Source organism: Pseudonaja textilis, chromosome 5 (genome assembly GCF_049901715.1).
Source record: "Pseudonaja textilis isolate UNSWEBS1 chromosome 5, rPseTex1.2, whole genome shotgun sequence".
Lineage (NCBI taxonomy): Eukaryota > Metazoa > Chordata > Lepidosauria > Squamata > Elapidae > Pseudonaja > Pseudonaja textilis.
In genome coordinates, this window is record NC_141994.1 from 15,240,368 (window position 1) to 15,261,487 (window position 21,120).

The following is a 21,120-nucleotide window of genomic DNA, read 5'->3' on the forward strand; positions in this document are numbered from 1 at the left end:
TTCTAGGGACCTACATGTCACCCTAATTTCTGTTCTCCTACAAGATGTACCAGTGGAAGAAGAACTAGTCATTTCACTTCCTTTGTTAGACATCTAGACCAGGAGTGTCAAACTCACGGCGTCACGTGACGTATCGGGACATTTTTCCCCTTCGCTAAACCGGGCGTAGCCGTGGCCAGTGCATGACACATCCGGCTCACGGGCCAGGAGTTTGACACCCCTGATCTAGACCAACATCACCCAGTTAATAGCTAAATTGGTTACATTATACATTGTACCTACACAATTTCCTTATGCTAGCAATGGGGATGAGAATTATGCTCCTTATGTTTTGCTTTATTTTATGACAATGCTAACAATCATTTGTTTGATTTTAGGCCTTGGGCAGATGCTATACTTTACTTTAAACAGCTCAGATAAGCCTCATATCCTCTAGTTTGATATTTCATTTATAGTATTGCTTCTTGAATGTCTTTGTATTTCTGCTGTTATCTTGACTGATGATTGACACAAATGAGCAATTACTACTGTTGTTGTATTAATTAGCTTTGTACCTGATTCAGTAACCCGCATCTGAATATGGTAAACTAACTCAAAAATAAAGAGAAATAAAAAGAACATTGCTGACAGCTAAGAACAGATACATTGATTAGCCATCTCCAAACAGTGTGATGTTATAACATAAACTGCATAGGTGGTTTGGAAACCAAACCAATTGCTCATTTTTTAGCAGGATGTGGAATTCTAACATTTAAGAAAGCAAGAAAATATAATAGTTTTACCTATTGCAAGCCCAATGATCCGGTAAGGAATGCAGCAGGATGCAATAAAAGCTGCCCATAAAGCAATATATAGTTTCTGCGTTACTTCAGGCTGGACCCACATGAACAGACTGGAGAGAGAGAGAGAACAGAAAATAAAGGTAAATAGGCAGCATTTAAATATGTCATCATTCAGACCTGATGAAAAATGTTGTTAAAAAGAGAAGTACATAGAAACTTACTTTTTAATTTTTTCCAGTATATCTGACATTTTGCCAAATAAATTCTGTAATCAAGAAAGAAAATGAGTATTAGATTAGAATACATGTCTGTGTATATGAAAAAAAAGAAGTAGTTGTTTAAAAAGTTTACTTTTTAAATCAAACTCTATGCCAGGGGTGGCTAACCTTTTTCGTCTCCTGTGTTGAAAATTGTGCTTGCGCGTGTTTGCGCACACTCGCATGCCAGCACCCAGAAGGCAATGCGCCCGCCCCCCCACCCCCTGCGCATGTGCACATGATCCCGTGTGCACCACATCTCTGTGCATGCGCATGCCCCAACACGCAGCTCTGCGCATGCATGCGCTTCTCCCGTGCCCCCCATGCATGTGTGCCAGACAATCAGCTGTCAGGTGGGTGCCCATGCGCAGTGGGGCTCTTCCGGGAGACCTCTTGCGTGCTGGCAGAAGTGGCTCTGTGTGCCACTTCCATCACGTGTGCCATAGGTTCACCATCGTGGCTCTACACATTTACTATGTTCTGCTATTTCTCAAATCATCGTCGTTTAACAACCCCATAATCCCTTGTGAGGTGGAGTCTGGGCCACTGAATGGAGCTAGCCAAGTGTTTTAATAGCCGGATGCCTTTCCTGTTGCCAATGCGGAGTTTTGTTCAGCAGATATAGTCTCAGTGTGCCCAGAGAGAGGAATATCTGCCTCTACCTAGGATCGAACTCACAGCCTTCTGATTGTGAGGCGAGAGCTCCACCTCTAGGCCACCACACCACTCTTCTGCTGTTTCTCAAATGAGATGGGAAAATCAAGTGTGACTAATACAAGCCACCTTTCATAAACGTTCTGGTCCAGTAGGCTATACTCTCCAAGCACCATTTCTCATGTGCAGATTTCTCACAACTTGCTAAATAGAGATGCCAAAGATTTCATACCTGTGCTTTTTGTGCCACATCCAGAACAAGCTGGAACTTTTCTGACACGGTTAAGTCTTCTTTGGGAGGTTCCTAAAACAGTAAGTATGATTTGTCATCAAACCATGAAATGTGTGACTTTAAACTTAAAGAAAGGAAAAATACTCTCCAATAATGTTGTGGCTTATTTTAACTATTAATTTCCTGAAACAAAGCAGCTGCATAAACTGCACTTTAAAACTAACCAGCTTGCCTCTGATTTAAAGTGTCATTATTTTAAAAAGGAACAAAAGCACCCAATATATTCCTCAAAGCTATCCCCTAAGGCAGAGAGAGGGAAGAATAAGAGCCCTAGGCTTACCAAGCATTATTCGTTCATATAATAATACATACTTTATGGTGACAACCAGATCCGGCTTTTGTAAATATATGCCAGACTGTAGCCAATGTTTTTTTTTTTTTTAATCACTAGGCTGAACACAGCTAGTGGACAACCTTCACTTCTGTGCTCGAGGTACCAAGTCTGCACTAGCAAGTTTGGAGAATTTGGAGATTCAAAGAAATAAAACAATAGCAAAAGAATTGGAGATGGATTGTTTTACATATTTTGCAAACTTTAATCCAATCCAGATGTTTTGGCCAGTATGATCACATGGATCACAACTTTTCCATGTTAAAATAAATTCATTGTCTGGAACGACTGCAACTAGAGTATTTGAAAGACAGCTTGGTGCCTGAACAACTAAACTCATCCTACTACGAACACATAATAAACTATTAAAATACATAGTGTAGATTTAACATTTAACAAGCTTAAGACCTCAGTGATGTAGCTGCCCTCAAAGAGAAATAACTAGACATACCCTGACATTGGCAAATTATTTTAAGTCATTGTTCAGAATTTCATATATATTAGATTCCAGATACTTCAACATATAAGTCATATACAGTATTCCATGTTTCTTCTTTAACTAAACAGTGTACCATGGTCTTTTATAGAATATATTTAAAAAAAAAACATATGAAGTTACAATATGATTAAAGTTGAGTTGATTTAAAATTATCAAATTAGAAAATGCCTTATAGATAGTTCAGGTAGTCCTTAACTTACAATCAAATGTTTAGTGATCATTTGAAATTATAACAGCACTGAAAAAAGTGACTTACAACCAGTCCTCACACTTATGAGCTGTGGCAGCGCAATGGTTAAAAGGCACTATTGCAGGCTAAGTCTGCCCACTGCCAGGAGTTTGATCCTGACATATTTAAGGTTGACTTCTATCCTTCCGAGGTCGGTAAAATGAGGACCCCGATTGTTGGGGACAATATCCTGACTCTGAAACCGCTCATATAGTGTGCTGTAAAGTACTGTGGAGCAGTGTGACGACCAGGAGTGTAACACAAACATAACAAAATCCAAAGTGTAAATAAATGTCCTTTCATGCCTCCAGCTTGGCCCCACTGTTCAGTAATTCTCAGTTGGAGATAAAATGTATTCAAAAATAGTCTTCAAAAGAAAGCAATACAGTCCAAACTTAATGAGCAGATAGAGGTGAAATAAAAACAAACTACAATGAAGGAATTTCCACAACGGACCAGCATAAGTAATTACCAACTTCAAGGAGATAACAAGGCACAGTCTGTTGGAAGGACGCCAACCAAGATAACTTCAGCCCAAAATAACACACACTTTGCTTCTGGCAACGCTGTGTTTTAACCATCTCTCTTATATACTATTCTCTCCAGCTGCAACCAATGAGGGGGATCATGGCCACTTCCTCTCTCATAAGCCAAATTGTTTCCTTCTCCATTCCTCCCTGAAGAGGGGATGGACCTGGTTCTTCCTCTGACTGCCCAACTGGCCTCTGCCCTTCCCCAGCCTCCTCCACAACCTCCGGAGTCACACCTCCACTCCCTGTCGGCTGTTCCTCCTCTCCCTTAGAGTCAGACTCTAACAAGGGCATGACAAGCGGTATATAAGTCTAAGTGCTATTGCTATTGCAACCTTAGCAGCATCCCCATGAACATGTGATCAAAATCTGGGTACTTGGCATATGTTTACAACATGTCCTGGAGTCATGTGTGCACCATTTGTGACCTTTTCAGCTTCCAACAAGAAAAGTCAATGGCGGAAGTTGGATGTGTAAAAACTGCAGTGACTTGCTTAACAACCAAGGAAAAAGGGTCATAAAACTGGGCACAGCTCACTTAACAGCTGCTTTGCTTAGCAATGGAAATTCTGGTCCCAATTGCAATTGTAATCTGAGGACTAGCTGTGTAAATTTAAAACACATCAAAACGTTCATACAAACATTTCAAAAGTTATCTCAGCATCATTTGGACTTACAATAGGCTCAGAAACTTCAGGCACAATGCTCCATTGTATCCTCCACCCTCTAAAAAAACAAAGGTATTTGCATTAAAGGAGGAACACTGGTTTTCTATGTGGCTTCATAACAATGAAACAGAAGAAATCCTTTTGAAAAGCAACTCATGAAGGCAACTGAATATATCTTTCCAAATTTTAAAAAACTTTCTTTAATATAGTCCTGACATCCATCTTAAAGGGGTCTCGTAGTTCTGAATGTTCAATAGACTACATTAGATTGAATAATTAATAAAATGCATGGCTAAGACTTTTTAAAAATAAATAAATAAATAAATAGGCTACTGCAACAATGTTGTTGCACATAAAGAATTGATTCAATGTAGATTATTTGACTATGCAATCAGGATTTAACATCATGCTTATTATGATCAATAAAATATTCCAGCACAGAATTAAAATATAGTAAATAAGTATTTATACTTCAACTTTCCTAAAACTTGGAATTCCCTCTATACGTTTATTGTGTAAAAGGATTTCCATAAATACAAGTGGAAATGGGGCCATGTTTCAAAGTTTATCTCCTTTGGAAAGCCACATGATTCTGTCAATCAGTTCCTGATTACAATGATCACTTCTCACATTAGCTACTCTCAATGTGCGGATGTTTGCTATGAAGACAACGGCAGCAATTTTGCAGGCAATGGATCTGAATAGACCCTGCTCAACTCAATGGAACACCCTTGCTGACTGAGTCTAAGCCATTCCATTATAAGAAATGCAGGAACGGTAGAAGTAACAATAATATTTGGAATAAATTTGGCACATGAAAATGCGATGAAAAAGGGTTAGGGAAGGATTTACTAACACACCAACAATCCAAATGCTATGATTTCTCGCTTACTTTCTCCTCTTATTATAATTTGTAATAAAGAAGCTACAGTTATGCTGAATTTTATATTCCCCAAACATCTGAAACGCAATTTAACTGATTTGTCTCCTTCCCATTTAAACGTAACACAGAGGGCATAAATCACGTTTTATTTGCAAGAATAATCGAAAGGTCGTACTAGAGTAGAAGTAAAGTCAAAAATCCTGGATGAAAAACAAGACCAAAACCTATTTATTTAATCTATGTAACAGGGAACATTTCAGGTTCTTACTCTTTAGGACGGGTTGGGAGTTCCTGAATGGCCCTTGAAAGAATATTTTCCTTGATGAACTAGCACTACCAGCTACTAGTTCTTAAGTAACATATTTCTGACATGGAGGAAATCTATAACATTAAGTACTATAAGTAAACACTCCCTCAAGTCAATACTTCAGTAACTAGATGGGACATCCGTGCAGTTTGGTTGACAATAGATTGGAAGATTAGCCCTCACTAATGTGGAACAAATGGAAACCAGCTTGGCTAAACATAATCTAGCAGTCAGGACATCCAGTTATGAATACAGAATCCCAACCAGTCCTACTCAGTTGCCTGTGGTCTATACAGCAGACCATCTTGCTTCTGATTATGCCAACATGGTTTCTGGAGAAACATCAGGAATTTTGTTCCCTATAGCACAATTACTAAATCTTGAAGCCCAACCATTTGGTAATAGCTTACTACCACCTTCTCCCAAGGAGTTTCTCATCTCCCCAGTCTAGCCAACAAACCTGGGATTTTCCTGGTGGTCTTTCACCTATGTACGAATTGAGCCCAACTCCGTTTAGCTTCCCAGCACAGACGTGGTCAGCCAGGCGGAATAGGCAATTCACCTCAGACAACTTGCTGACAATTCCATGTGGCATAAATCAACTCAATAAATGTTATCTGCCACTGACAAAAAATGGAAATAATGTGAAGAAACAGTAGCAGGTAACATTTATCGAGTTATCCCATGTGGAATTGTCCTGTAGTGAGTTGGCCGTGGCAAAATGGCCGCACTGGGCTGGCTGTGGCAAGATGGCGGTGACGAGTTGGATGTGGTGAGTTGTCCTAGACCCTTCACCAGATACTGCCATCCACTGAGACAGTCAAAAAGCTAGAAACTGGATATTTCCATGTGCAGTACAAAAAATTTAAAGCATGTCACCACCAAAGTCTGTTATTTCCTATTTTGTTATCAATTTTTAAATTAAGTGCACTAAATAGGAAGACAATATAAAAATGCATTATTTATTTATTTAGACAAACTCATACACCATTTTAAATTGTATAAATTCTACCAGTATATACTCCAGTGTGTGTAACATACCTATTATTGACAACATATTAAAGAGCGATTACCTGGCTATGAGGTAATTTAGGGACAACCTCAAAATTGCTAAAAATAAGAACATAGGAATGGCCCAGCCATGCCATACAGCATTCATGTACATCTACAAATAAAAGAACAAATAAACCACATGTTATCTTTCCATGCAATTATTATGTTAAAAAGTATTAACAGCAATGGATAGGAAACTTTCATTGCAACACTACATACCTTGAATTAGATATTGAACACATTATTTTCACTATGTAAATTTGAAAGCATTCCTAATGTCATGTATTTCTTAAATTTCTATGCAGTCTCTGTTCAGAAGCTCATGGAAGCATACATGCAGTATCTTTTTAGGCATGGTTGCAGATTTCTTTAAATTAAAAAGAACCATAAAATATTTATTTGTATGACTGTTCATTAGTTTAACAAATTTATACAGTGATCTATCTCACTGAACATGATTCTGATGGTATAAACCTATCATAACAGAAGCAATACTTAGTCAGTTGAAAGGTTTTCTTTAAGAATTACTTCTTAAAGATACATTATGTCTGGATGACAGAGGCAAAGGTAGAAATAACACAGGTAGTCCTTGACTTACAACATTTAGTGACCATTCAAAATTACAACGGCACTGAAAAAAGTGACTTATGACCTTTTTCACACTTACAACCATCATAGCATCCCCATGGTCACATGATCAAAATTCGGATGCTTGGGAACTGATTCATATTTATGACCGCTGCTGTGTTCTACGGTCATATGATCACCTTTTGCACCCTTCTGACAAGCAAAGTCAATGGGAAAGTCAGATTCACTTAACAACCGGGTTACTAGCTTAACAACTGCAATGATTCACTTAACAACTGTGGCAAGAAAAGTCGTAAAATGTTGAGATCAGTTATGATCACAAGTCAAGGACTGTCTGTATTCTATAAAGAAATATTACCTGCAAGTGAAAATACCAAACATACCTCAGCTTGACTTTTTTTAACTACAGATGTTCTGAGCTTTCCAATTAAAATTCTCAACTTACAACTAGATCACTTAGCAACCATTCAAAATTAGGATGAACCCTCCAAAAACTACTTGTGACTGATTTTGAAGATATGATGAATTAACCCTCTCCCTTGCATTTTGGGCATCTGGCAATTGGCACACCCTTATGGCTGTTTGCAGTGTCCCATGGTTATGTGACAATTCTCGACGTTTTTTGCACAATTCTGGCATTTACTTCCAGCTTCTGATAAAAATTACCCAGTGGGTAAAATGGGTTTGCTTAACAACTGCCATGTTTGTTTAATGCTCATGGCATTTGCTTAACAACCACAAAAAATAACAAAAAAAAATCTGGTCCAGTGATGTAATAACTCGACTCAAAATGGCAATTACTTCTACCTGTAATTTTGGGCTCAATTACAGTTATAAATTAAGGACCACCTCAATTCACTGAATGTAGTACATCAGATTAATTGTAAGCCACGTTTTCAAAGAAATCATAAACAATTTCAAATATTGGCAGAATTGTTAGTGATTGTCATCATTTTCTTTTCTATAACAGAATTTAAATAACAGAACATTATTCTGTTAGTCAAATTGTGTGTTGCTCAACTAAGAAAGAACAACTTACAATAAAGGCAATAGCAGAAGTGTAGACAGAAAACCAGTCGGATAAGGCAGAAAGATTCTTCACAAAATTTGTAACAGGTTTGGCACCTCTCTCTAGGCAGAACAGAAAATATAGATATAACTTTAACTACTTAGGCGTGTGGTTTACAGGTACAATTGAAAATGGCACAAGAAAAAGATACAAAGACTAAAAGTAGAGACAGCTAATTTTTTAAAATCAAATCAAATGTCATTCAGAATATTTTTACAGATAATCTGTAGTCACTCATTTGTATGATCTTTGTATCCACAATCTCCTCTTATTACTTTTGTATTTAAACAAAACTATCTGTGATTTTTCAAAAGTCCAGATGCTAGAAACTGAATGATCGACTGAGTTACGTCACTTCATTTATATAAATACAAATTAATATACAAAACAGCCTCCAATGAAATAGAAAAATGATAAAGAGGCTTTGCTCTTGTTATGATCCACTTCACACATGCAAATTGCCTCTTGAAATTCATAACAATGAGCATGTTCATCTGAACTTATCCCCAAATCATTCATATTAGAACCATCCTAAATCTAATTTGTTTGCTTGTTCTGTGGCATACACCGGTCTCCTTATTTCCCCTTATCAGGTAAACTTATTCAGAGACAGAATACTAGCCCAAAATCTAAAACTTGTTAGTCTAAAACCTGACTTTCCCTGCTAGTAATCCTTAACATCATACTACACTGCCTCTCTTAGTACAAGAGATAGCAACAGAACATATAAATCTATCATTTGCTTGTAGTGCATATTTTAGATCTAGCCGATCTGCATTCTTACACTCAGAATGAACAAGATCTACTGAAATGTCACCTATCTGCATTTGGTATGTTATCCCATTACAGATATTATCAACAATATAAACATGGTTAAATACTTACTTAGTCTTCTCATATTTTCTGTTAGCCTGAAAGTAAAGAATAAACATTTAGAGAAGCCGCTTTGAAAATTAATGCATTTCTGTTTGCTATTAGTACATCTAAGGCAGACTTGATTCTAAAATGATATGCATATGTCTTTAAAGATAAGACAGAAAATCTTCGCAAGTTCAGAGTTAAATTAAAAATATGGAACGGTAATACACACTGTTGCTGATTACAGAAACACAAAGACACACTTGCACATGCGCATACATAAACAAAATGAGAGAAAAAAACAAAGAAAAATACATTTACAAAAATTAGTAGTTTAAAAATTCCGTTTCATTATAAATCAAATATAAAAGTAACAATTAAGAACTATATGATATAGAATATAAGCCAATATCAAATTATGATAGAATTAAAGGTAAAGCTTCTCTTCACACATATGTGCTAGTCATTTCCAGCTCTAGGGTGTATGATAGTCATGCCTTTAATTAACGCTATACTGTTTGTTATCTAGTACATTGATCGAAGGGATTTTTACGTTGATCGTCTTTACATAAGCAAATAGCCTTCTTCCAATATAATTTACCGTCTTGCACTGAGCGGCTCTTCTGTTTCCACTGTGTTTTCTTCTGGCTGAAATCTAAAGTCTTCAATATATTCTCCAAATTTATCATAAATCCACTTCTGAACTCTTGAACACACCATGTGGCTGCGTTTATCTAATAATCAAAAACACATCACATTTTTAAGTGACTTCCAAAACGATCAGTTGAAAACTACTTACAGAAGTAAGTAATATTCTGAAGCACAACCAGAAATTCATAAGATGGCAGGATAATTAATATTAACAGAATCTATTGCCCTAAAACATTCAGGAAACCAAACTTGTTCATTGGCAAAAGGGCTTGCCAGGAATTCTCATATTGGAATCAAGTTCCATCCATGTCTAAATGCACTGAATCCCCGGTACCCAAAAGCTTGGGGGCTGATGCTCTAAAGAGAGAGAAGAAAACAACAACTGAATGAAAAACTGCTGGTGACCTTCTACCGCTGCACCATAGAGAGTATCTTAACTTACTGCACCTCTGTATGGTTTGCCAATTGCCCAGATAGGAAAGCACTCCAGAGGGTTAAAGTCATTGCCCAGAAGTTCATTGGTTACCCTCTCCCCTCTTTGGAAGAGCTTTACAGCTCTCGCTGCCTTAAGAAAGTTCAAAACATTCTCAAAGATCCATCTCATTCTGGGCACCCCTTTTTTGAACTATTACCATCTGGCAGACAGTGCAGGATAATAAAAACAAGGACAAATAGGCTGAAAAACAGCTTCTATCCCAGGGCAGTAGCTCTTTTGAATTCTACTGTATAGTGCAATATTAATGCAATATCAGGGGTTTTCAATTCGATGTACAGAAGGTGAAGCATGTGTGTTTGTGTTTATTTTCATAGTCATAATGTACACAGAACATGGTATTTAACTTCGTTGTACGAGGTTCAGTGACAATAAACTAAACTAAACTAAACTAAAGTTTACATAAAAGATCATAAGACAGCAATAACCATTTCAGTTGTGCCTCATATAAGTAACCAGGTGTTCCAAGTGTGAATTTAATAAAAATACTAAATAAAACAGTTTTGCAGAAGAGCTCATATGCATGAATGAGAATTCCCATAGATATTATTTCAAGTCCTCTGTTTCAAGAAATATTGCATTCATCCATCCATTCACAAAGTAACCAATTATGAATTTAACTGCTTCTGAAAATTTGTATTTATTCATGTATTTTACAAAGAGAACTTGTTAGGTTAAAACCACTGTAAACTATTTATTTTGATTTTATTCTTGTAATATATTTATTTTGAGGCAACAACAAATGCCATTTCCTCCATAGTGTAATTCCCATCTTCAGATAACATAACAACCCTTGATAAATTTCAACAAAGAAAGGTCTGTCTTATTTATAGGATTCTTGGGGAACAGGGCCTATTTGCAGGGTAGATTTTGGTAAAGCTTGATTGAGATAAATCAATGTGCACATTTTCTCTGCTTTTCTTTTGCAGAGGGAAGGTCTTTACAGTCGCCAATCTGATAATTTCCAGATATGACAAAACTCACATTCCATCATCCTCAAACATTTGATCAGGATCTGTTGATAGTTCTGAATCCATAATTTTCTGTAGTATATTTTTTAATAAGTATTGCCAAGGAGAATATGTTATACCTGGGAATGCATAGACATTTACACTAGAATTTTTTTGATGTTTTTTTTCTTTCCCATGTTCTGCTTGGAATAATTCTTTCTACTGGTAAGTCCACGGGACAGAGAACACAATGGCTGGTTTAACTAGCTGTCAGCCTCCTTATTTTTTTTTCTATGCTGAGCTGAGGGTATGGCTGAGTTCCTTTTGATGCTTTTCAAAAAAAAAATTAACTAATCAAATTTAGATTTTTCTAAAAGCCAGCTTTTATTTTTATTCACTTTCAGTGTAGAAAGGGACTGCAATTTCCACATAACAGAATGCGTTAAGGCAGGGAGATGCACATTCTGCTAGATATTTCATTTATAAAACTCTACTGCTTAAGTAGGGGCATTCCTGAACTTGTCGCTCTTCCACACTCTTACAATTAAAGCCCATCTGTAATCATCAACACTTGTAATAATGAGCCAGGTGTACCTGTTCCATTCTGTGCTTTGGGGGGCTGCTGGGTAGATGGAGGTGATTCGTCTGCTCTAAAACAGATTAAGAAAACAAGTGCAATTTAGAATACATTCATTGAACAACGCAACTCAAGACCAAAAACAGAACCAAACAAAATGTCAATATTTCAAAGGAACAGAGAGAAGGGATTTCTTATCTTACAATTTCCACAAGAAAGATAAATCAAAGCAGCTGCTTTGAACAGCCAAGCTGGAACAACATTTAAGGCGGGCTCTGTAAGACTTTTAAGGCAATGGCTGCTTTTTGCCAACATATTCCGTTGCAAATGCCTCTTTTAAACAATCTCTAGATCGACTACCTATCCCAAATACGAGAATGAAATTGATTTTATTTTTAAAATGTATTTATATATCTAACTTAAGTACCCTACCCATGTCACAAACAAGCAACTCTGGGCAGTACACCACAAAACTGAAACAATAACCATCTAAAACCACTATCATTAATAATTATTTTTAAAATATGTGAAAACTGTAAATACAGAAGTAAAACAAGGCATAATAGATGAAAGAAGGTCAATAATAATGGCGTCACCTCATTAGCTTGCCTGTCTGAATTTAATTATTTATTCTGAAATTGGGAAAGACGCTCAGGTGGGCATCGAAGACACCAGGCTCATGATCGCGCATGCCTTATTCATCTTCTGAATGGATTAGTGCAATGGGTTCTATATGGAGGCGCCCTTGAAGAACATCTGGAAGCTCCAACAAAACACAACTTGGCATGCAGGAAGTTATGGGCAGCGCATCTGAATGTACTTGTGTTATACCACTGCTCTGCGAGTTGGGCCACCTCCTAATATCCTTCTGGGTGCAATTCAAAATGCTGGTTGTCACAGATAGAACACTTTTTCGTACGGTGCTGGTATATCTGCAACATCACCTACCACCCGGCTGATTCCACTCATCCCATTAGGTCTGACAAGGAGATGCATGCTGCAGGTCCCATTAATTAAAGGATGTTGCCTTACTGAACCCCCCAAAATGGGGCTTTTCTGCTCTAGCATCTGTCCTTTGGAGCAGTGGTCGCCAACCAGTGGGCTGGGGACAACTGGTGGTCCGCGAGAAAATTTTGGTGGTCCACAGAGAAATGTTACCCCCCCCAAAAGCAATTAATCCAGGCTGCGCAGGGACACAAGGCTGCACTGCCCACATGGCCTGTGGGAATACAAGGCGTGCGTCACTTGCATTGCAAACAACTCGAGGTAGTGAGGGGAGGGGGGAAAGGGCAGAGGGGGGAACTTGCCCACTCGCCCCACATGCCTTGCCTGGCCACCGGGCTGCTTCTTTACGCTTCTGTCGTCTTCCGCTTTTGGTTGCACGCAAGAAAAGCAGCAAAAGTCTTTCTTTCTCTCCCCCAAACTCCGCCAGAAATGAGTCTTTGGGACCCTGCAAGGCACCCTGCTCCAAGACGCTGAGCCTGTGCAACAAGTCTCACAAAGACTTGTTTCTGGCGGAATTTGGGGGAGAGAAAGAAAGACTTCTGCTGCTTCTGCTGCTTTCCTTGCATGAAGCCAAACATCTCACTCTCTCCCCTCCATCCCCCCACACCGAGAATGGAGCTGGAGATGGTATCCTGCGATCTCAAATTAAAAAAAAATAAAAATTGGTAGGAAAACGGGGTTGGGAATTTTCCTGCAGACTTTTGGGGGGATTTTCCCAGAGTCTCTGGTCCGTGGGATTTAAAATTATGAGTTTGGTGGTCCCTGAGGTCCAAAAGGTTGGTGACCAGGGGTGGGATGCTACCGGTTCTGCCTGGTTCTAAAGAACCGGTAGCTCTGAAGAGCAGCAGACACCGAACTGGTTCTGTGTTTGCTGCTGTTTGGCCCACCTGCCCGCCCAGGCTCTTACCTGTCCTTTATTTCCTGCTTTTTCAACCTCAGCTGCTTTGCGCGGCACAGCTGAGGTTGAAAAAGAAGGAAAAAAAGAGGCTTTTCAAACGCTGCACACCTGCGCGCAGCACTTTTCAGCTGTCCGGGAGGCATAGCTTAAGGTATTTTTACACACACGCAAAACTTAGTCACTAAACTGGTAGTAACACTGGTTGAATCCCACCCCTGTTGGCAACCCCTGCTTTGAAGCACCTTTGGTCCTGAGATTAGATTGGTCCTGAACAAACTAATTTACAAAATCAATCCCAACTCCTGAAAGACTCAGGCAGGTGGGTAAACAGGTAGTTGGGATCTGTTTTCTAGATTGGGTTTTTACTTTGGTGGTCAGTATAAATTTTGTAGATTGGGTGATTTTTGTTCCTACTTTGAGTGTCTTGTGTATCTTGTTGTCGTCCAGAGTTATTATATCAAGATGGGCATTGTTAGACTGACTAAATAAATGAACCTTCACTGTTTCACTCTTTCAAGATATGATACAGTTGTGTACTAGTCTTTGCAGGTTTCTCCTGGAAAGATGCAATATGCAAAAAATAATTACCCCACCCTCTTCAAATAAACATTTGAGTGATTGCAGCATGCCTGTAATGAGATAGCATCTCCTTTGAAATCATGCATAGAAGTGAAGATTTCAATCAAGAAAGATACTTGATTGCATTAATGATTAATGATATTAAAATATATGAGCTGAAATATTTTAGGAGCAGCCCTGCCTAGCCAAGAATATATACAGTATGATTTCAAGTTATCCCAAAATTCCACACAAGATATCTCTTGTAGAATGATACCGTATCTGTTTTAACATCTTATTTTCTTGCGACTGATTTCTGTAAAGTTATTGGTGGCAATATCAAGTTAATTTGTGTTTTGACACGCTGCAATTAGAATAGCATGCAACTGGCCATGAATGGTTCATGCCATACAATTTTACACAGCAGCAAAGTATAAGTTTACATTCCCAAATCCATATCCACCTCAGAAATATCCAGGATGGAATGCCAAAGAATTAACAAACTTTTTTAAAAATTTCTACAGCTAGCATGTGTAGTGCAAAAATTAAACATGACATCCTCGCCAATAATGTACCTGAGCATCTTAAAAGTGCCCCACAGAGTTTGAAACACCATATAGTCAGATTTTAGACCTCTTAAGAGACTTACTGTCTAATATTGCTCCCCTCACAATAAGCAATGCTGAGTTTATACTATGAGGCAGTGGTGGGATTCAACTTTTTTTTACCACCGGTTCTGTGGGCATGGCTTGGTGGACACCCTTTGTGTGCATGCAGAGGGTTTGATACTGACCTTCTCCTGCAATCCTGCACTCTCCCTGTGTGTTCAGCAGCTGATGTGCAGCAATCTACTGTGCCACGCGAAGCAGCTGAGCTTCAAAACCAGGAAATAAAGATCAGTATAGAGCCGGGGCAGGCAGGAGGGCCCAGCAGCTGATTGTCAGAGTAAAGCAGTTCGCTCACAGATGATCCTCAGAGCTACTGTTTCAGCCAAACCAGGCCGAACCGGTAGAATACTACCACCACTGCTATGAGGAAGCCCAGTCTATCCCAAATGTTTTGGGACGTACTCACAACAGACACAGAGATCCAAAACATTGGATTGTCTATTGAGAGTTTAAAAAGGAATCTTGGAGAGTACACATATGGGTTTATACCTATGGGTTTATCTATATCTATTAATATATTTGAATGTGGTTAACAGTTTCAAAAGTACTTCAGTTATTTAAATACTAAAGGCCAATTTTGAGTTGTAAGGGTTGAAATGCACATTGAAAACAAGTAAAATTATCTGCTGTTCTCCAATAGCTGGCTAGGAAAATGCTAGCAATTGAGACCCGTTCTCTTTCCTCCTGTACTGAGCCAGTAGCATTGCCAAAGGAGGAGAGACGGAATCCATGCGTACCCCATATCCATACAACAAAGAAAGCATGTGTCTGGTTATTCTTTTGGAATAAATCATTAAAATACTATTACAGCATTAGCAAGTGTGTGTCTTTGTAATCAAGAGTACAGATTAGGGCTGCACATAATCTTGCAGTATTCATTCCCACAAACCAAGTCAGATGAATACATTTTAGCTTTCTTCTTTGTAGTCATCAGTCTAATTTAAAAATATTTTTATTAAGTTTCTGAGGTTCACACTTTTGATAAGAGACGGATATTAGTCATCAAGAAGCAGGAGACTACAACTTCCATCAAGCCCACCCAGATCATATCTAATTACGTAAGACTAATCTAAAATATGTCCTGTATATAAGTGCATATAAGGTAAATAAAGGAGAATTTTTGCAGCTCGGAGTGGAAATGTCCTTGGTGCTTTCTGAGCTTAATTGTTTTCTTGCAGATGTTTTCTTGCCCAAACTAGATAACAAATCAGTGCTAGTCACTGTCACTATCTTCTAAAGTGTTGGCAATTCCCCCCAGTTTAGTATCATCTGCAAATTTCATGACTTCCCCTCTATCCCCTCATCTAAATCATTTATGAAGATTTTGAAGAGCCCTGGGCCCAAGAAAAAAACTTTCAGATATCCCACTGCATGCATCTCCCCATGTAGATTTGGTTCCATTGTTGACTACATAGTAGGTGTGGCCATATAAGAAATAACAAATGTAGAATGGTAAATAAGATATGAAATGGTATATAAAAGTGAGCATGAATTCGAATTTATGTCTGTACAAAAAGATGCAACCCGGGACTAAGCTGCTTTCCAAAAAAATGTTTTATGTTTTCATGTTTTGTGTTTTGTTTGTGTATGTTTGTTTATTGAAAATTAATAAAAATTTATATAAAAAAAAAGAAATAACAAATACAATTATAGCCCCCAATTTGCCAGTAAGGCACTGGTAGCTCTAATTGTAGTCGTGCTATGTGATAAAACTTGCTTTCAGCTTGTAAACTACAAGAAGTGACAGAATGTAATTCATACCAGACAAATGGATGATCGGACTATTTCAAATCATCTAGACCAGGGTTGTCCAACCCGTGGCCCGCGGGCCGCATGTGGCCCAGGTCAGCTCGTAATGCGGCCCAGTGCCCACCCCAAACTTCGTGCAAGAGGACGAGCCAGCGAGGAGGAGGAGGAGAGGCAGGCGTGAGGCGGGGCGAGGCGAGCACCATGCCAAGCAGCAACAGAAAAGGTGGGCGCCATCAGAGCGCTCCTCGTGACGAGGCAGCCGCAGCCCAAGAGTCCCGCTCCGCCACCTCCTGCTGTTGCCGCCGGAGCTGTTGTAGCGGCTTCTGCCGCCGCCGCCGCTGCTGCACCAAGCCTCCTGGTCCTTGCCTTCCAGTCCTGCCGCATCCAGCCGGGCCATTTGCAGGAGGAGAGGTAGGCGCGAGGCAGGCGAGCTTTCTCCCTCCCCCTCCGCGTTCCTTTCTCCCTGGTTGACTATTTTTTATGATATCTTATGAAAAAAATGTTTTCTATGGTTTTTTTTTTGGATGATCAGGTATCGTTATTGTTATTTTATTTTATGTGCGGCCCAAACCAAATTTTCATCTTCTAATGTGGCCCAGGGAAGATGAAAGGTTGGACAAGCCTGATCTAGACCCTTGTTCCCTTGGCAAAATGCCTCCCAGAAGCAGATGCTATTTTATTGCAATCCTTATGCATACTCATAGAAAAGCCGTTAAAATTCACACGATTGTATTATTTAGTATTTCTTTTCTATATTCCCATGGTAGAAAAAAGATAAGGTGGGAACAGAAAATAGGGGGTTAGAGAAGACAAATTTCTTGCATTCAAATCCCACTTTTTAAATAAAATATCTTACAAAGCAACATACAAAAATAAGAGGGTAGATACAAATATGTATCTATATGCTATCAGTATGCTATATGCTATCAATATGCTATCAAGAATAGACATCTCTTTTAAAACTCAAATTACGCTTTACCTTGTAGACAGATTTGTCCTTACCTTGCTTTTAGAATTTCACTGACTTTTTGTTCCAGTTCTATCCTCCTCAAGCGTTCTTTTTCTAACTCTTGTTTAAGTGTTTCAGCATTGGTTTCTTCTCTCAGCTTTCTTAGCTCCTCCTCTGTTAAAAAGGAGAGAAAAATAACCCAGGTATTATGTTTTCTCATCATAGACTTACTTGTGAAGGTTTTGTGCCAGTCTAAACAATCAAAACACCACAGAATAGTGAAAGCTTCTTTTTTTTAAAAAAGGAAAAAAAATCACAATATATCTTAATAAAATCAATCACACAGCAGGAATCCTCACTGCTACACCTGTGGAACTACAACATTCTGGCATAAATTCCTTTGGGACTATCGAAGATCATAGAAAATCCTATGTAAGAGCCAAGCCACTGCTCTTCCACCTAATAGGGATAGAATCAACCTTCACATGAATCACTGAATTAAAAATGAATCACAAAACATACTCTCACACACTGCATTCAGGAAAACTCTGGATTTCACAACTCTATTATTAGACATCTATAGCATTTCAGGAGAACAAAATTATTGTTTGTCACACAGACAACATCACTGCATAATTCATATCACCTACCCATGTTCTGCATCAATTCCAGTACACCAGACTGCCTCCTTGGATTACAACGTGAGTAAAACTACACCTAGGTTGTCATTTTAACAACAGAAGCAATTCTTGAGTGATTCTTGTCATCTTAAGGAAACCCACAACTCAGGGTTAAATTACTTGCTTTCCTTCCAGAAGGATTAATCTCTGCCCTCTTGAGGAAATGAACGAATCAATAAATGAATATTTAAATGAATATTTAAATAAATAAATAAATGAACAGGAAGTGGAAGGAGATCTATGTAATATTCTGGATTATTGTTGCCAATCACAATAGTCAATATTGGGTGAGAGGTATTAACAAGTTGTCATTCATATGGAGACTAAAGTAACTGCTGAAACTATGCCTCAGAGACAGTAGTACTTTAAAACTATAGAGCCAATTATTAACGGTGGCTTCCTATTTTACAACAGAGGGTAAAAATAGGGTGAACTGAATGAAACAAGTAACTTGGAGTTCCATTAACAGGAATAATAGCTCTTACACTCCTAAGGCTTGGCTTACACTGAAGACACTCCACATAACGTCAACAAACTGAATCACTGTATTCAGCTTTTAAAGGCTGGCTGGCTGGCTGGATTATAGTTACCTTTGATTACTGTCAAAGTAGCCATTGTTTTTGTGCCAAATGGCATCATCTATAGGTGTTTTTTCTTAATCTGAGTTGACAACGTTAAAACCTGGGAAAACGTCACATTACCATCATGTAATATTTAATTATTTACCAAATTTGTAAGGCCTATTGCAATATGAACATTGTCCCACAGGATTGATGCTACAGCAGAAGCAGCTCAAATAAAAATTGTTTCATCAAATAAAAATTGTTTTAAGGAATGGGATTTGGAGTGTGCCAATTCTGTTGGATCACACTGATGGATGGGTGGATACTATGGGAGGCACATAGTCCCCCCAAGAAAGGTAGTCCTTGACTTACAACCACAACAGAGCCCAACATTTATGTTGCTAAGTGAGAAATGTGTTAAGTGAGCTTGCCCCGTTTTATGACTTTTCTTGCCACGTTTGTTAAGCGAATCAGTGCAGTTGTTAAATTAGTAACCCGGTTGTTAAGTGAATCTGGCTTCCCCCATTGACTTGGCTTGTCAGAAGGTCGCAAAAGGGGATCACATGACTGCAACAGTCATAAATATGAACCAGGTGTCAAGCACCTGAATGTAAATCACATGACCATGGAGATGCTGCAACGGTCGTTAAGCATGAAAAGGGGTTATACACAGTGGTGGTATTCGACCGGTTTGGCCTGGTTCTGGCGAGCTGGTAGAAGCAATGAGCAGCGGAGACCGAACCAATTATCGCCAACACTATGCTATTGGGCCCGCCCACCCACCTGGGCTCCCATACTCACTTTTATCCACTGAATTTGAAGCGCAGCTGCTTTGCGCGGCACAGAAGAGTGCCGCGCAGCAGCTGCTGAAGTGACCGGCATCGTGCAGGCTTGCAGGAGGCAAGTTAGAACACCTGTGTGCCTGCGCAAACACCTCTGCGCCTATCCAAAGTGTGCGTTTGGCATGCACATGCACGCAAAGTACGTGCACACACGCAAAGCACACCCACCAAACCACGCCCACCAAACCGGTGGCAACAATCTTTGAATCCCACCACTGGTTATATGCAACTTTTTTCAGTGCCGTTGTAACTTTGGATGGTCATTAAGTGAACTGTTGTAAGTTGCGGACTATCTGTAGTTGGCCCTTTGTGTAATATTAATAGTACAAGAAAAGCTTCCAGGCAGAATTGTTTATCTCAGTGTTAAAGATTAGGAATATGATATATTTCACGTGCAATTGGTATCTTCGGATTGCATAAGAAAGGTTCAACACGTTTTAAGCAATAGCTGATATTAGATCAAGAAAACCGACCCAGAGCTAACAATAAAGGGGACATCTATAGCACATATTCCAGAATTATTGGGTATACACTAACAAGAGGAACAGGTAAATAAAATCTATTTAAAAAGCATGATTGCAGTTACATAAGCAATTATGACATCCTTTACTCCCTTCTATTAAAAAAAAATGTTGCTTGCCCCGAGTTTCACCTGACAGTGTGGCATCAGAATAAAGATCTTAGAACTAGGATATGCCTAGGATGATTCAGAAAGAGGCTGAACTAGTTTCTGCCATTTACCACCTGCATTTTATAAGCTTAGTAGCTGAGCAAACAATTCCTAAAAGGTCATTAAAATAACATGAAGGCAAAAGGACAAAGATACTTTTCATTAAGCACAGCTTGTGTAATCCACTGTCCTACGATTTTCTACATCTCTGATGTGGTAAAAGCACAATTTGTAAACAGGTTGGCAATCTAAGATAATTCAGAAACATACCATGGAGCACAGAGGGATTCTCTCTGTAAAAGCAGTTCATTATTGTGGCGTGAATTGTCCTTTTAGCAAGAAGTCTTAATCGGACGCTGCTCAGATATTCCTTTGTTTTATAGGAGGCCCAGGCAAAGACATTTGGCAACAAAAAAGAATTGGCGTGCAATGCATTTCAGATAGGGGATATCATCACGGATGAGTACTCTGGAGCAGTTTTATTCTTTCCATCTAGGAGGAGTGCTAGAAATGAATTAAGTAAACAGTCTCAGGACTCTGTCCATCCATCCCCCAGCAGAACGACGGCCCCAAACCACAGTGGAACCAAATCTCATGCAACAAGAAAGGCCAACGAAAGGAAATTTAAGTTTCAAAATGGGTTGGTTCCAGCTGGGGACTGTAAAGAAAAAAAAAAGAAACTCCGGGGTGTGGGGGAAATCCTCACTACAGATGGACAGCAGCTCAAAATATGGCTGACTTGTCCATCTAATCTCCCTCCCGCTTTCCTCCTCGTCACATGATGCAGAATGGAACAAGTGCAGGATTTCCTGGGCTTCCCACATAATTAATTCCTTCCTTCCTTCCTTCCCGCCCTCCCTTTTCTAC

At 38.9% G+C, this 21,120-nt stretch overlaps 1 protein-coding gene across 1 annotated transcript in view; it reads right to left on the reverse strand.

Annotated features, from left to right (window-relative positions):
* The window catches only part of GRAMD4 (GRAM domain containing 4), a 92,330-nt gene that overhangs the window by 16,493 nt on the left and 54,717 nt on the right, over positions 1-21,120 (reverse strand). The window contains exons 4-13 of the mRNA XM_026702959.2: positions 17,552-17,672; positions 11,689-11,744; positions 9,602-9,734; positions 9,028-9,053; positions 8,113-8,204; positions 6,506-6,597; positions 4,252-4,300; positions 1,926-1,997; positions 1,004-1,047; positions 783-892 (exon numbers count right to left, since the gene is read on the reverse strand). Of these exons, the coding sequence (XP_026558744.1) occupies positions 783-892; positions 1,004-1,047; positions 1,926-1,997; positions 4,252-4,300; positions 6,506-6,597; positions 8,113-8,204; positions 9,028-9,053; positions 9,602-9,734; positions 11,689-11,744; positions 17,552-17,672 (795 nt within the window). The remainder of the gene's footprint in view (positions 1-782; positions 893-1,003; positions 1,048-1,925; positions 1,998-4,251; positions 4,301-6,505; positions 6,598-8,112; positions 8,205-9,027; positions 9,054-9,601; positions 9,735-11,688; positions 11,745-17,551; positions 17,673-21,120) is intronic.